The sequence below is a fragment of the Euwallacea fornicatus genome, chromosome 2, assembly GCF_040115645.1.
Source record: "Euwallacea fornicatus isolate EFF26 chromosome 2, ASM4011564v1, whole genome shotgun sequence".
Classification (NCBI taxonomy): Eukaryota; Metazoa; Arthropoda; class Insecta; order Coleoptera; family Curculionidae; genus Euwallacea; species Euwallacea fornicatus.
In genome coordinates, this window is record NC_089542.1 from 7082250 (window position 1) to 7098996 (window position 16747).

Genomic DNA, 16747 nt, shown 5'->3' on the forward strand with positions numbered 1-16747 from the left:
TACGATTTGTCTTCCATTCGATCTAAATAAGTTCATTTTCGTTTCGTTTATGAAAATGACAATATTTCAAAACTCAATAGACTTTTCTCGATACTTTCTTGCAAAATTGAACCATTTCTGTTTATTATTTCTTCATATAAAAAGTTTCTTCCTTGCTATTCTGCCATTAAAGCCGCTTTTTCTGATAACTTTTCTTACTCTTTCAGTTGGTGACACAAGTTTGCTAATTCTCTAGTCTACTTTTTTATTAATTTAAGAACACTTTTCTTCGGATGAAGCTTTAATTCTCGTGCAATAAATCATTCATCTTTTTCAAAAGTGATCTTTTTTTGTCCTCTTTTAGGCTTGTCTTGTACCAATTCTTGATAACGATATTTGTTTATTATCCACTCTACTGTGGAATGTTCCCTTTCTATTAAATTACCGATTTCTCGCATAGTTTTTCCCATACGATAAAGCTTTATTATTAATTTGAGCGTCGCGATGTCGGTTTGCACTCTTTTATTTGCCATTTCTAACACATTCATGGAATAAATGAAATAGTTGAATAATTTTAGAATCCACTTATCAATTTCGAAGGAATTTACAAAAAAATTGTTTTGATAAATATTTACAGCTAAAATAAAAAAGAATATCATGTCCTGTACGGTTATTTTTATGCCGAAATTTTTTGCTTATTATTGTTTTCAAATTATTTTTATTGAACTGAAATTATTTTAGTACATTTTTTGTATCATATATTTTATATTTATTTTCGATAAGTATAACTTTTTAAAAAACGAAAAAATATACGTAGGTATATTTATTTATTTATACATATATATATTCAAATTTGAATTATGTACGGTCAATTTTGTAAGTAACTGTATATCGCAGCGGTTAAGTGCAAAGGATTAAAACCGGGGATGTGCGTCAAACATTCTTTCTGAGAAAGGTCTTTGGTGTTTCGGAGTACCGACTACCTCCTCTAATTTTTTCACTCACCAAAAACGAGGCACAACTCTTTGAAATTGTGGATACAAAATTTTCGGCACTTTCACCAAAGCCGCTAGAATATTTCGAGATTAAAATCAGCAAACGCGATAAATTTAGATGCACGCCACTGGTTTTTTGAACCATCTGCCCATCACCGCCTTATTTAGTACCCTTATGTAGTGTAAGAATCACAACTAATCAGTGAAATTTTAACTTTTAAAGTCGGTCACAATCTGAGTGACTTATTATAGATTTTTTCCAGGAAGAGTGCTTAAATCGTGATTAAAAAAAATCTTTTTTATTTCGGTGCATTTGCTCGCCTTCGCCACTTCTTCGCTTTTTGCCCTCTGATTTAATAGGATTAGAATCGCCGGTCGAATCTTGATAACATTATGGGACGAAGGTGACCTGTTTGTATTTCAATCTAAACTCATTTATATGCAAAAATACCACGAGTAGTTCCTTACAATGTGACCGTAGTAGATTTAGCAATTTCGTCAACTAATTTTTTGCGAACATTCATTTGGCAGTAATTGCGATTGCATCCTGTGCAAACGAAATGTACATCCATCACCATAAAAACGTTACCCGCTGCAATGTGCTTTCATGATCGTCTCTAGTAAAATGTAATGAAAACATGCATTAAATTGGGGTTCAACGATGTTGTCGTGTTCTAAATTGTCACTAAGGAAGTCCTACATCCTTGAAGCGCCATGCCATAAACCCCCATTCGATTATATTAATATAGCCTGACCAATCGCCAAAATGTCAAGGTTTTCATGTCATTATTATTATCAAGTTAGAATAAAAATATTCTAATTTATTTATAATAATAATAGTTAAAAAAGGGCAAACATCAAGGTTCGAGAGTCTCTTGTCCTAGTAGCAGTAGCAACTTCAGTGACAATACCGACGAGATATTATGCAAGGGTTTCTTCTGTCTAGAGTCAGAGCCCACCCTATTACGGCCCTGACGCAACGACCGTTTCCTCGTTCTATTAAAGACAATTCCGCAACACCGCGCAAGGTACCAGAGAACCACCGGACAGAGCTTAATTAAACAGTTTCTTAGTTGCATGCACCTGAAAGCGTGACCGGGTACACTGAGAAACATGCAGCAGCTCATCCTTCCGAAAGAAATAATCGTTTCAGCATCGCTATCTGAAATGATTTTGTTAGTAAACGTGCACGCATTTACTTCTTTACTGATAATACGTACACAGAGAGATTCATTCAGTGAGGTGAAATTCCAGACTTACAGCTCAAATACCATAATTTTATTTAAAAAAAAAGATACCTTATTAATCTTAAAAGCCATTAACAAATGAAAAATAACTCTTATTTTAGCAGCTGTTCAAAATTACCTCCTTCCATCTCAATGCACTTTACTATCCTGTTCCTTAAAGATTTTTTCACTCTAATTTGTATTTCCTCGTTGTTTCTAAATTCATCAGTTGCTTGTTGGACATTTTACCATAATTCTTTACGAGTATTAATTCTCCTTTTGTAAGCTATTGTCCTCATACCTGACTTTATTGAGAAGTCCAACGGGTTAAGATCTGGACTTCCCACGAGTCATGGAAACTCACTTTCACGATTGATGATGATGATGATGATGATGTGGAGAAACGTTAAAATGTAGGCGCGCTAGCAGCCACCATCGTTTTTGAGGATTTAAAATAATACGACACAAATTAGCTTATGGGTAAAAATCTGGCAAATGAAAGAGATGTCGGGAATAAACGAAAATACCTTTGTTGAGCAAAAATAGACATTTTTTCATTATGTTGAATAGATTTGACCTTAGTTGTACTTAGAAAAAATTACCCAAATACACCGATGGGTTGTTATTAGCGACCTTTAGGAACTACGTAAAAATTAAATCAAAATTCTTACTTGGCATCTTACAAAACCTAAGTATTCCAATTTTGGTGTTGATATGAAAACCTAAAAAGTTATTAAGGAATTTAAAAATAAAATTTCAACCTTTAACACCTCGTAATTCTGAAACACATAACATTGGTATAAGGTACGTTGGGTCCAATCGTCATATTTTGTTGTCTCCTATCTTGGATTTCGCCATGTCCCATTCCCAATTAATCGCCCTGTATAAGGTGTTTCTGAACACAGTGCCATAAATTCAACCACTTAATCTAGGTTCCAAAATATTGTGAAAACTTCATATAAATATGTATCGACAGGCCCTTGGGTTTAAATATACAAGATGTGAACGATTGGTTAATAAGAAGGGGTTCTTATTAATATTTGCAGAATATTTAGAAATAAATAAATGAAATTTTGTATTTTATTATAACTTTTATGCTCTTTTCGAATCTTTATAAACAATTGCGAAATTTTCCCAAGGGCGGGTAATGCAGTGCTTAAAATGTACCTAAATTTTTTTGTACTTAACTTTATTGACGTTTCTATAGGAAAAATATGAAATTTGAAGATTTTCGAATAAAAAAGGTACTCTTGTTGGAACTCGCAGTTTTCGAGAAAATTTAGACTTAAAATTTGGTAAATACTATTTTTTATTAAATGAACGTCAAGTTTAAACCCCAAAAACAATTAAAGTTACTTAGTTTAGAAGAGCGGAAATCAGTAATTTATTGTCTTACCAGAAACCTTTTAATATTTTTCAATTCATCGCTTTCTAAAATAATTATTCCCGCAGCAAAAAAACGACGACAATCTATAAAAAGTTGATTAATGAGGCCCCTGCGCAATAGTCGCTTACTGAGAATAATATAAGTCATATAATTGTCGTTTAAAAAACATATAAAAGTTTTTTTTCTAATTGATTTCTGCTGAACGAAAGCTGAGCCGATTTTGCTAGCTGTAGTATCGAGGCACATAAACATAGACAGACATTGCTTGTTTTTCAGTGTATTTTATTCAACTGCTACCAAACGAGTATTGTAGGTAGGAACGCGAGACACGAAACACCGGCAATGTCCTACAAATACCTTTCTCCAGCCAGCGAGCAGTTTCAACAGGTTGTTGGGTTCGGTGGTACCGCCGCAATAATGATCGCGGTGTTCCAAGAGCCTTCATTGTTCGTTAGATGTTAATCGAATTTGGTGGCTTATTGTTTTGTGAGTGATTAACTTGCAGCAGCAATTTTTTGCCGAATTATTTCGCAGGTACCCGATAATGGAAAATGTATGTTCATGGGTACCACCAAACAACGACTCGACTTTTTCTGCAAAGGTAATAACAATAATTTCGAACACTGATTAAGGCGAGTTCCATTCTAATAGCTTTGTTTTCTATTCCATAGGCATAACAAACACATCATTGGGTGGTACCGTTTGGCAGTTGAGAGCTCCCATTGTCGATGCGCAAAAGTAGGAATGTTGGCGATGCTGGACGGTGATAAAAGTTGAGGTAGGATGTCATTAAAAATAATTAATTACAACTATTAGATCATTTGGGCATATTTTTAGCATTATTCATGTAGTCAGATTTTTAATTTGATTAATACAGTGTTGGTAACGATTTGTGATAGAGGTAACGTAGATGTTATAGGAACTTGTTTTTAATAATTATCATTAGAATTATATATATCCAAAGAAAAATGCTAATATGACATGTTCATAATCAAAACGCCTAAGTGACTATAGATTTCTTACTTTATAATAAGAGTCGCTGCATAATTCTTGGCTGTACCCAAGTTTATCCTAACAGGTGCTCAACACACAGACAGTTTCTTTCTAAAAATTTTGATTAAATGTTGAATTTAGAAAATTTTAAATTGCACTCTGGTTTTTAAAATCTGGCATTATCAGCTAGTGATTTGGAGAATATTTAAAAGGGTTCCAATACTACATGAAAGCACTTTAGTACCATATTTTGACAACAACATAAAAATTTAAGCGTATTTCGTTCATTAATTTAGCCAAAAAATTCTACACACAAGGAAAAAAGCGAAGAAACTTTTAAGAGCAAACCAAAAATACAAAACTTTAGAGAGAAACGAGTCTATAAAATGTCTAATTCACTATTTTTTTATTGGAAAAACAAGGGTGTATCAAAAACGTTCAGAATACTCTCAAATATTTCGCATTAACCAAATTTGGAAATTGTTACGTCTCACAACATGTGCTACGTCTTTGATTAAGTGGTGTATTTAATGTTCCAACATATATCTACATATATAATTAATTACTCTTCTGTTAGGAAATCAGAAGCTTCTTGAAAGATCCAAAATCTTGCATGAATTTGTATTTTTATTAGAAAATCATCAAGTTACCAAAAGTTGTTTGAAAATGAGAAATTTTCTAGAGAAGTTCCAGAATTTCAGATTAATATAATTTGAAAATTGGTTACGTTTCCCAAAACTCGTTACTTCGCTAATTAAATGATAAATCTAACACTTTGGAATATATCTATGGAATTCATTCCGTTGGCGGATTTCATAAATACGCACCCATAATAGAGTTTATTTAACAATTTAGCAATTTATCATTCATAGAGGACAAAAAGTCCAGCATAAATTCGTTAAAAATTGAAGGAAGTATTTTTCAGGAAAACGCTGGAACATTGTGTTTAGTTGTACATTTTTTACATATGATGTATGTTATAACGTTTTTGAATTCTTTTTGACAAATTCTGAACATAATTCAAGTAACATACCCATGTCTCAATTCAAAAATTATTGAAATATTTGCAATTAGAGTGGCCTACTAAATCCGCTGACCTTACTCCTATAGATTTTTTATGGGGTTATCTGAAACATAAGGTGTATTTAAATAACTTCAATAACATAGAAGAGTTAAAAAATAAAATTACTCAAGGAGCTCAACACATAGTTTCTCAAATAATATGAAAAGTTCTTGAAGAATTTGAATTGCGGCTTGCTCACTCTCAGTAAGTTAACGGCTCACAGTACGAACCAGTTCTATCATTTCATTTTTCTATATTTTGTATTTTTTTTAATGTGTTGAACTTAGATGTAGATATGTTACATGAAATATAGTCTGAATTTTAATAGAACTCAAAAATGTCGTAATATTCATAAGGTTTCGTGAAAAAAAATATAAAAAAGGATATCTATCTGGTACATGGGTAATCCTGTATACATGTCTGTTATGTTACAAAATGCACAACTATAAATCATATTTTCGACTTATCCCAGTATTTTCATGAAAAATATTTTCTTCAATTTTTAACGAATTTATGTAGGACTTTTGGCGCCCTATATAAAGTGTTTCTAAAAGGTCTATACGAAAGCCTACCACAGATTTCTGAAGAGAAAACATAACGATTTACACTTATCTTTCTTGGTCCAAAAGTGGACGGTCTTCAAAATAAAGGACAACAAAATGAAGATTGAAAAGATGAAAAAAGTTAATAACTTTAGCGAAAAATCAGAATTTATTTATATTTTCAATTCACATTGTAGAGGACGCTGTCAGCATTAGGTTAACCACTTTTAAAGTGACAACTTTTTTATCACCCAATATAAAATTTATTTTCCTACATATTTTATAAAAAAAAAAGGTATGCCAATACGAGTCTTGACGGGGATTCCTTCTTGAGATATTTGAAATTTAAAGTTTGCTGTGTATCTTGACAAATAAGTATAAGGTACACATTATACAGTTGAAACTAAAAAAACCAAAAAATTCAATTAATCTTCAATTTTTGTCATTTTTTTAAAATCTTTAGCTTTTTATTTGATTATACCAATTTTTGTATCATTTATTTTGCTGTACTGCAGAAATAAATGTGTACTTTAAAGTAATTTTTAAAGACACGCAGTCAACTTTACAGTTCAAATATTTCAAGCAGGAATGCTCAAAGGGACTTGTAGCAGGATACTTTTTTTCATAAAACATGCAGGAAAACACAATAAGTCATAAATAAATTTTATACCGAGTGATAAAAAAGTTATGCCACTTTAAAGAGAAGTGACCTATCGCTGACAGCGCCCTATACAATGAGCATCGAAAAAATAAACAAATTTTAATTTCTGGCTCCAAAAAATCTTCGATGTGACAGCCTGTTCAGAAAATAGAATTACAAATCAAGTAATTTTTTTTTTTTTATTCTTCACTTTGAGGCCCTGTGTTGTTAAAACTGTCTATTTTTGGACTCAAGTAAATTAGATTAAATCGTCATGTTTTTGCCGTCATATTAAGAAACGTAAAGTCTCTCGTAACGAGTGCCACTACATAGCATGACATTTCCTAATGAGTATCATATATCATTTTTTCTAATTGTATGTATCTAATTGTATGTATATGTAACATAATGTATGTAATTGTATGTAATGTTTCTAATTGTATGTATTTTTCTAAATGTATGTAATGTTTGCTGTACGAAGAATTTGTCGAAAGAAAATGGTATAAATTTGAGTATCTTTAAACTTCCTGTATCCGGGCGAGCTATAGGAACCCTTACTGCTACTAGCCTATGAATAAACCAAGTTATGCAGTGAAGGTATTTGATTTTATTATGAAAGTAGTTGCAAAATGAAAAAAATCCTCCTAGCTACTCGAACATTATCATGGTTCCGAATTCTAAAATTTTTTTCTACATTCTAAAAAAAATTGGAAACTGCACTCATTTTAAACTCATAATTATTGATATAAAAACCCTAGTAGTGGCTCATTATTACATTATTTAACGATCTTTGTTCTAGATTTTAGCCCATTAACTAAACAAGAGAAATCGCCAACCAATTACTACATAAAATCATCTGGAAATTAATTTAAATATGATCTAAAAAAGCTTCCTTAATAGCCGCTCATTGCTAGTTCGCCCGTTGGTGCAACCTTCACACTCCAATACTTCCGCAGATTAATTCGGTTATGATCACGCATAATTTACGGCTATTTGCTTGCTGACCTTCCTGTTTCCAATTTTCCAGTAAAATGGCCACTGACAAACCTGAGGACAAACGTCCCCTCAAAAAGAAGCTTTTTCCCATGCTCAACGAGCCACGCAAAGCTATCCAGAAAGACAAAAAGAAAACCTTCAAGTATGTCTTCAATAAAATTCGTCTGAAAAAGTGCGCCAGTGCCACCATCTCTAAACCCTTCCCCACGTATCATGTGGCTTATTTGGGGAATGTCGTCACTGGATGGGCAAAAGGGGATGGTTGCATCGAAAAACCCTTGGCGACCCTCTGGCGCAACTACATTCAATCCTCCCGTCCTGACGTCAGCATGCAGCTCACAGTGTCCGGGGGAGGCCTCAAGGCTGTGACCAAGAATCATGGACTCACAGAATACTGGGCGCACAGATTGACTACGTGTGCAGCCCCTGCAGAATTCCCCAGAATATTCTGCTGGGTCTACAGGCACGAGGGACGAAGACTGAGGCACGAGCTCAGATGCCACGCAGTGCTGTGCGTGTCCACCGAAGTGGCTGTGCAGATCGAGAGGGAACTTAAAGACTTTCTGAGCAGAGCTCTGAGCGACTTCAAGAAGGAGAAACTGTCGAGGCAGAACGCTCGGTTAAGTCTGGTAAATTGCATCAATGAGAACGCGAGCATGCCGAGGAGGAAGATCTTGCTTGCTGTGGGATACCACAATTACAGGTACAGTGGCGGATAAAAGTTTAGAAACTTTTTTATTTTTAAGTCAGTTGAAATTAAAGACAAGTTATCAAGGTGTTGTTGCTACGTAATAGTAGTTTTTCATCAGATTGATTATTAAAACGCATGGTTAACGAAATTAATATTGGAAAAAAATAGTTATAGATAAAACGTATTTTTGAGTCGTAAATAAAAGTTTCTAATCTTTTATCCAAAAGAGTTAATATTACAAGAAAAAACAAGCTTAATAGTATTTGATACCATATCCCTTCGAATTAACCACTGCCTGACATCTTCTAGGCGCTGAATCAACAAGATTGATACAAATTTCCTTGCCAATTTTTGTTATACTATAAATGTTCAATAGGGTTTAGATCGGGTAAATACGACGGTCATTCAATTACATTCACCCTTTTATAAAAAAAAACAATTTTTTATTAACGTGAAAGTATGTTTTAGGCCATTATCTTGTTGGAATCTCCAACGAATTCATACTCTGCGTATAGCAACATATTATACTCTAATATATGTATATCAGCAATGAAATTTGTCAAGTGTTCCTTGTACTTCCACAATGGGTTCAATATCTGACGGGCTGAAGCCACCCCAAATCATAACACTACCACCTCCGTGTTTAAGCGTTGGTACTTGGTATCCGACGTCGTATCTTTCTCCTGCCGGCTGTCTTACATAGTGTCAACCATTCGATTCCAATATTTTAAATTAACTTTCGTCACTCTAAAGCACGGTATGCCATTTTTTAAATGTACAGTCCAAGTGATTCCGAGCAAACTACAAAGGACCCTAATGCTCTTTTTTTGGTAAATAGGGGTTTTCGTGATAGTGACCCTTCCAAAAAGCCTATTCTGCATAATCGACGTCTCACAGTCCTTTTGCTTAACTGGAGATAAAATTCTTCTGAAATTTCTTGATTAATTTCTCAAGTTGACTTGCGAGAATCTTTTTGTGAAATTCTTTTTATCGCTCTATCAATTGTGGAGGTAGTTTTCCGTGGATGCCTTGGACTTTAGGATCTTGTAAGACTTCTGTCACCACTACGAGAAGCAGCTATAATTTTCGATAGGGCAGTTTTGCTAACTTCTATATTTTTGGTAACAAAAACTGATTTTTGATCACTTTCATGCAATTCACTTATCTGTTGTTTTAAATTATTTGAAATACACTTAGCTTCACCCATGACTTATAGTATTATCACTGGCAATTCACCCAAAATATTTTTATACGTTGAGAGGAGGAACATGAATGAAAAATTTCTAAATTTTTGTCAACAGAAAAACTTATCTTGCCTCAATGATAAACATATACAAATCTAGTATAATAAATAAATTCATATAAGAACGGCACAATTAGTGAATAACAATTTTATGTATATGAGGGATTTCCCAAAAAGTATATTTCAACAAAAATTTAAAAATATAAATGTTACTAAAGTTTTGTCAGCAACTCTAGGTAATCCGTTTTATTTCTCATTTTTAGTTTTTTAGTATGAGCAATTATTCAAACTCTTTGACCTTTTCTGAGGAGGTTTGGACTTATAAGGCAAGCACAAATACTCTGGTTTACGTTCCGGTGCCAACTTTACCGATTATGTGAATTTGGGATAATCAAATCGTAACAATAAACTAAAATGTATGTGGTGACCGGCAACATGAGACATGGGAAACACTGAAATTTGGGTCGAAAAACACATGCAATTTGATAACTGGAGACACGCTACTGTAGTATTCACATAAGAACGGTGTCAAACTCAGTAGACACTCAAAACCCAATTCACACAAGTGGGTACGAAATTTCTGAAACATCAAACAATGAGTACTTTCATATCGACAATATTAATCTGGATCGACAAATCGATCGAGAAAGAAGGGATTGCAGTGAAACCACAAATTACAAAAAAAAACCACCTACAACACTGGATTGCTTAATTGTTTATGATAGCTTAACTTTAATGAAAATTTTTAAATTTTTCATAATTTTCAATTCAAAACATTTTAAAAACTAAGATATTGACACACCAACTCAATCTTTCGGTCGAAAAGCTTTTACTCAAATTACTTTTCAAAAACAGTACAAAAATTGAGCAAGCAGTTTTTCACGAGAATGGTGACTTCGAATTTTCCGCTTTGATTTTTTAAGGAATGAAGGTTCTAACTTCCGGGTTAAGTCGATTTACATATTTACTATTTTCCATAAATGCGAACAATCCTGCCCTGATAAAAGGTGACGTCATATGCCCGTAACGGATTTTCATGAGTTATGCTGAACATGATCCGAAATTCAAAAGTTGTTGAACATTTAGTTCGAAATTAATTTAAATGACAAAAATTATTCAAATTATATGATAAATAAGTTCAGTGTCAACTTTGACGCGTTTAATTAAGTGAAAATGGAAGTTTAATTAATTTATTAAGAGATGAATAAAGTGGGTATTAATCATACGTTTTAAATTAAAATTAACTTGGTAATGTAATTTATGGCATATTGAACTCTTCAAACATTGCGACTTTTTGCTAAGTTTCGGACTTTGTAATTCTTACCATTTGAAATTAGCATTTTCACCTCCTAGTACTATAAATAATAACAAAGGCCGTTTTGGCAGATAGAGGCATTACAATCAAGAAGTAGCATCATCGTTATTTAGACCATTTAGTACCCTTTCACACAATGTATCACGGGATTCACTTCCCATTTTAATTTTTTTGATGAGGAGACTTTGTAGGGGGTAGGGATGAATCATGTACGTTACCATGGGTCACTCTTGAAACTACACACATCGGAAAAAGTTTACGGATATTTTTATAAATAAACTGAAGATCTTCTAAAACTAATTAGAAAATAAAGTTATGCATTTATGATGTTTCATAGGGTTTAATCTACAACAAAACTAACCTTTTCTTTTTTCTAAACGATATTGATTTATTCGTAAGAAGTAAATATAACTAAATATGCCCTTTTTTTAACTTAATAAGACATGCTTAACAACAGAAAAAAATGAAGTTTAATACAAAGTATGACCTGCGCAGTTGTTAATTGCCACCCTAATTGTATCATTCATCCTTAAAATAATGTTGTTGAGTTCCACTTGTGGTATCCTTCGACATTCTTCTTACAGTGGCTCTCGGAATCGAAAGGCATCGTCAACGTTGGTCATATATGGCGAAATTGTTGTTTGAAGCATGTTCCAGACATGCTCAATTGGATTCAGATCTGGCGATTGTGCTTGTCATGACAATGCAACGATTTCTTCTTTGGTCCACCAGTCTGTCATAATACCGACGACATCTAGAAAAGTATTATCATGCATGATGAGAAAGTTTTGGCCAACAGTGCTAGCAAATGGTCGGACTGTAGGATCAAGATGATATCGATGTACTGTCGAGCTGTTAAGAATCGACTTGGAAAAACGAGGTTGGTTCTGCCTTCAATCGTTACTCTGGCCCATACCATTATCTTACCACGTCTATAATAATGGACTTTTTGGACATGTCGTTCAATATTTCCAGACCATCTTTACACTCTTATTCGATGAGAATTTGTATGACACCCTGGTAGTTTCACATACGCTCAAAATTGTTCCTAGGAATCACACGCCGTACATTAAGAAGGTACTCATTGCATTCAGTATGGGGTTTCAGATTCTATTCCAGGCCCCAGTTAAACAAAGATTCATATCATCTGCTTCGAATTTATTGCCCATGTATAGCGGCACCGTTGCATACATTTTAGCTAAATAATTGTAAATTTTTCTTAGCATGCTTTTTTCCTGTGTTATTTTAAAAAATAAAATAAATAAACGATCCGCTTCCAGTTATAGATTATACATATTTACCAACATGTCTCATATTTTAGGCCTCCATTGGAGTGTTCCAAATCAGCCCCAAAGCTCTCCAGTATCGAAGAAATCTTCAATGAGGAAGAGGACGATCTTTTCGGATGTTCTCAAAAGCTTTACAAAGACATTCTTAAATCGTATGAAAGGATTCATTTGCTGGAACGTAGCAAGTACTACGACTGGAGGAAACCTGGAGGCAACTGGAACAAGGTCCCTGCAGTGCAAAGTCATACAATAGAACCCTCAAAGAATGTCTCATTTACCGATGAAACCCTAGTCCCGGAAGTGCTTGAAGAAACACCACCGGAAACTCCAGACCAAAAATCGGAAATCTTGGACTTCAAGATTGGGGGCGAAGTGCATGCGTTCGTGAATCCCATTATCAGCAAGGGTCTGATGGATCAAGAGCAGGTGTCTTTAGTTCCTGTGGGAGAACCTTTAACGGACTTTAGTTCGTTGAAAGTATATAAAAAGAGAACTTTCGCGGACGGGGGGAAAGATTTTAGCGCGTGCGCCATGTTCCTGTCGGGAGAGACCGTGAGTCAACTCGAGCATATTTTTCAAACTCACTGTTCCTTTGGAGGCGATCGAGGGGAGGAAGACATTACCGGGAGCAAATTAAATACCACATTAACAGTGTAGTGCGTTATAGAGGTAAATCAGGGGTGCTTGTATATATACTTATTATTAATACATATATGTATTGCATATAGGACTACTCGGTAACTAAAGATCCAATAGTTTGTACTTAATGTACGGAATTGGATAACAATCCAACATCTGCAACTTATTAATCTCAAAATGGTTATGACAAACTTAAAGGGGTTATACGGACCCTTGCGGTGAAGAGTTCTTACATAGAAATCCCTAGTCAGCAGTGAGCAGTTTTGGCTTCAGTGTCATGTTTATTCAAAAACGTAATGTTTATTCATTGATAGCAAAATATTTAATTTATTTTTATTAAAAATAACGCAAAAAAAATGTAATAAAGATTCAAAATGACGACTCTCCCAACCGGGTTACGTAAATTTGTTGCTTCAATTATTGAATCGCCCACTCGTCATAAGATGTGTGGATCTTACTGCAAGAAAAGAGAAGCTGCATCACTCTTTTCAACAGTTCCTCTTGTTTGGTTACAGGAGGTTCATATACCAACAACTTGACGTATCTCAAAAGAAAAAATCAAACAGGCTTAAATTGGGACTATGTGCTGGCCACCTAATAGATCCGTCTCTTCCCATTTAAAAAAACGTCGGTGTAAATGATCCTACATAATACGGACAAACTCTACAGCTGCACCATCATGTTGGAACCATATTCTATCTTGCATCTCCATAGGAACATTTTAATAAATGTCCTTAATAAAACAGAGGAAACAAAAAAACGTTTATTTTGTTTGTTTCCATTTCATTCACTTAAGCTGAATATCGCAGTTTTTTGTCGAAAAATTACTCTGGAGCCAAAAGGGCTTATTTTTTATTAGAAGTTTCTATGCAAAAACTATTCACCGTAACGTCCCCTATAACCTTATTAAGTTTGGCACAATCTTTTTGGAAAAGTCTGTCTGTCAAGTTTTCATATAGTGAGACTTTAAAGCAGGATCCAAAAATGCCAATTGTACAGGATGTTTTATTTTTAAGGCACCTTGTGGAGACTCGAAGTTACATTCGTGTTCGGGCTATTAAGATATACAAGGTGTCTGTAAAAGGTGTGTATAAAATTCTACCGTAGGTTTCTGACGGGAAAACATGACGATTTAACCGAATTTACTTTAGTCCAAAAGTGGATGGTTTCAAAATATAGCATGTAAAAATGAAGATTAAGAAAAGGAAAAAAATTAATTACTTCGTTTGTGATGCTCCTATCTGAACAACATGTTGCATCGGATGCGTTTTAGGGGCGAAAAATCAGAATCCGCGTACATTTTAAATGCAAATTGTAGAGGGTGCTGTCTGCGCTAGATGATATCTTTTTAGAAGGTGCGTAACTTTTTTAATACCTGGTATAAAATCTATTTATGACCAACTTTATGTTTCATATAGGTTTTATGAAAAAAAGGGATCCTGGTACAAGTCCCAACGAGCATTCCTTCTTGAAATTCTTAAAGTTTAAAATTCGCTGCATGCATTGAAAGATAACTTATTACATCATATTTATTTGTGCAGTTAAAACGAAAGAAAATCAAATATTCCATTAATCTTTAATTCTCACCATTTTTTTCAAATCTACATGTTTTCGTTTGACTATATCAATTTTTTATTATTTATTTTACTGCTGTACTGTAGGTACGGTATTGTGCAAAAAGATAGCAACTATTTGGATAATATAATATATTATTCAATAGAGATGTTATAATCAATATTTAGTGTAATAGCCCTTTTGTTTTATTACTGCTGCACATCTTTTCGACATAGATTCAATTAATTTCTTGATGTAGTCTCCATCCAATTCGTTCCAAGCTGTCTCGATTGCGACAAACAAATCATTGGTGTAACTATAATTTTGACTTTGAATTTTAGTGTCAACGTAGTGCCATAGGTTCTCAATCGGATTTAAATCCGGGAATTGAGACGGCCAAATCATTACAGTAATATTTTCTTTTTGAATCCATTCTTTGACAAACCTAGACACATGCTTCGGATCGTTATCATGTTGAAAGATTACTGTTAGTGACATAAGTTCGTCCATGTAAGACACTTAATGTGTTTGGAGAATGTCCTTGTACTTGAAACGATCCATTATTCCACTGATTCTAACAATAGGACCCATTCCAAATGAAGAGAAACAGCCCCATACCATGACGTTTCCTCCTCCATGTTTAATAGTACGGCAAAAGTATCTTTTGTCCAGTTTTTTGCCAGTAGGTCTTCTTACGTGTAATATCCCATCACTATTAAATAAATTGTATTTGAATTCATCGCTGAAAACCACTTTTTTACAATCATCTATTGACCAATTACAATGATCTTGTGCAAATCGAAGTCGGACCTTTACATTTTTTTTGGACAACAATGGTTTCTTCGCAAGACGATGTGCTTGTAAAGCAGCATCAAGTAACCTCCTTCTTACCGTACTTGAGCTAACACTTGTCGCACCCGCTTCTTCTAACTTGGCCAAAATTTGAGAAGATGACAAAAATAGATTTGCTTTGGAGATTCATAGTAGTAATCTGTTCATTCTGGGAGTGGTTTTTCTGGGTCTTCCTGGTATGGATGCTGGACCAGCTTCACCAGAAATTCTAAACTTTTTAATTATTCGGCTAACAATAGACTTATGAAGTTTTAAACTTGTCGCAATTTCACTTTGCATTGCGCCGTCTTGAAAACGCTTTATAACCAATTTTCTAACTTCCGGAGATATAGTTTTGGCACGAACCATTTTGAATTTACTAAATATTAATATATTCTTCGTTCACCAAGCAATAAAACCGAATAAAATGAAGAAAATGACATGGTATCTAGTAGTTGCTATCTTTATGCACAAATAGACTTAAAAAAATATATATATATTTTAGATTCAGGTTACCCTTTTTTTTTAAATGAGCATATATTGGCAATTGTAAGAAAACAATATTTATAAATAAATAAAATAAAAATAGATATCCACAAAGAAAACATCATTGACATCATATTATTAAAAGTTGCTATCTTTTTGCACAATACTGTATATGTATTTTAAAGTTAATTTTAGAGACATTCAGCGAACTGCATGCTTGAAAAAACTCAACAAGGTATGCTCACAGGGAATTGTATCAAAATGCATTTTTTTCATAATACACTGAAGAAATCACAAATTTAGTTATATATAGATTTTGTACTGGGTGATAAAAAAGTGATTATCCTTTACTAAGAATTCACCTAGCGCTGACTGCGCCCTCTACAATGGGTATCGAGAACATACACGGATTCTGATTTCTCACTGCTAACAACCCCCGCATGCGACATTTCGTTCACATAATAGCTTTAAAAACGAAGTAATAATTTTTTTTTAATCTTCACTTTGATGTCCGAAATTTTGATAATCGCCCACCTTTGGACTTGGGTAAATTGGGTAAAATCGTTATGTTTTCGCCTCGTAAATCTATGATAGAATTTTATACAGAACTTTCAAAGACACCCTGTATATCTTTTGAATTGTCACTGCATTATCAAAAGCTTTCCATACATTTGTTACACTGTATAAACGCAACAGGATTATTTTGAAAGATATTTAACTTAATGTTTGTTTTATTTACCCACACAACTGTCGCGTACAACCAGGCTTGCGATAGCGTTGTTCCCAAAACATTGTCTTCCGATGTTTTAATACTATTTGATCCTTTTCACACATGAAAATTTCTACAGAGAATGTTCATTTTCCACAAAGGACATGTT

The 16747-nt window shown here is 33.8% G+C and overlaps 1 protein-coding gene across 1 annotated transcript; it reads left to right on the forward strand.

Annotated features, from left to right (window-relative positions):
* The first annotated feature begins 3898 nt into the window (after window positions 1-3898).
* Window positions 3899-16592, forward strand: LOC136348476 (uncharacterized). The gene is made up of 4 exons (XM_066299320.1): window positions 3899-4188; window positions 4259-4365; window positions 7853-8524; window positions 12392-16592. Exons 3-4 carry the CDS (start codon window positions 7857-7859, stop codon window positions 13014-13016), a joined length of 1293 nt encoding a protein of 430 aa, XP_066155417.1. The 5' UTR covers window positions 3899-4188; window positions 4259-4365; window positions 7853-7856; the 3' UTR covers window positions 13017-16592.
* Window positions 16593-16747: the final 155 nt, after the last annotated feature.

What these genes read in the sequence shown, in the direction of transcription:
- LOC136348476 (XM_066299320.1), top strand. Translation starts at nt 7,857, where the DNA reads ATGGCCACTGACAAACCTGAGGACAAACGTCCCCTCAAAAAGAAGCTT. An exon ending in GTGGGATACCACAATTACAG is followed by an intron (nt 8,525 to 12,391) that starts GTACAGTGGCGG and finishes CTCATATTTTAG; the next exon opens with GCCTCCATTGGAGTGTTCCA.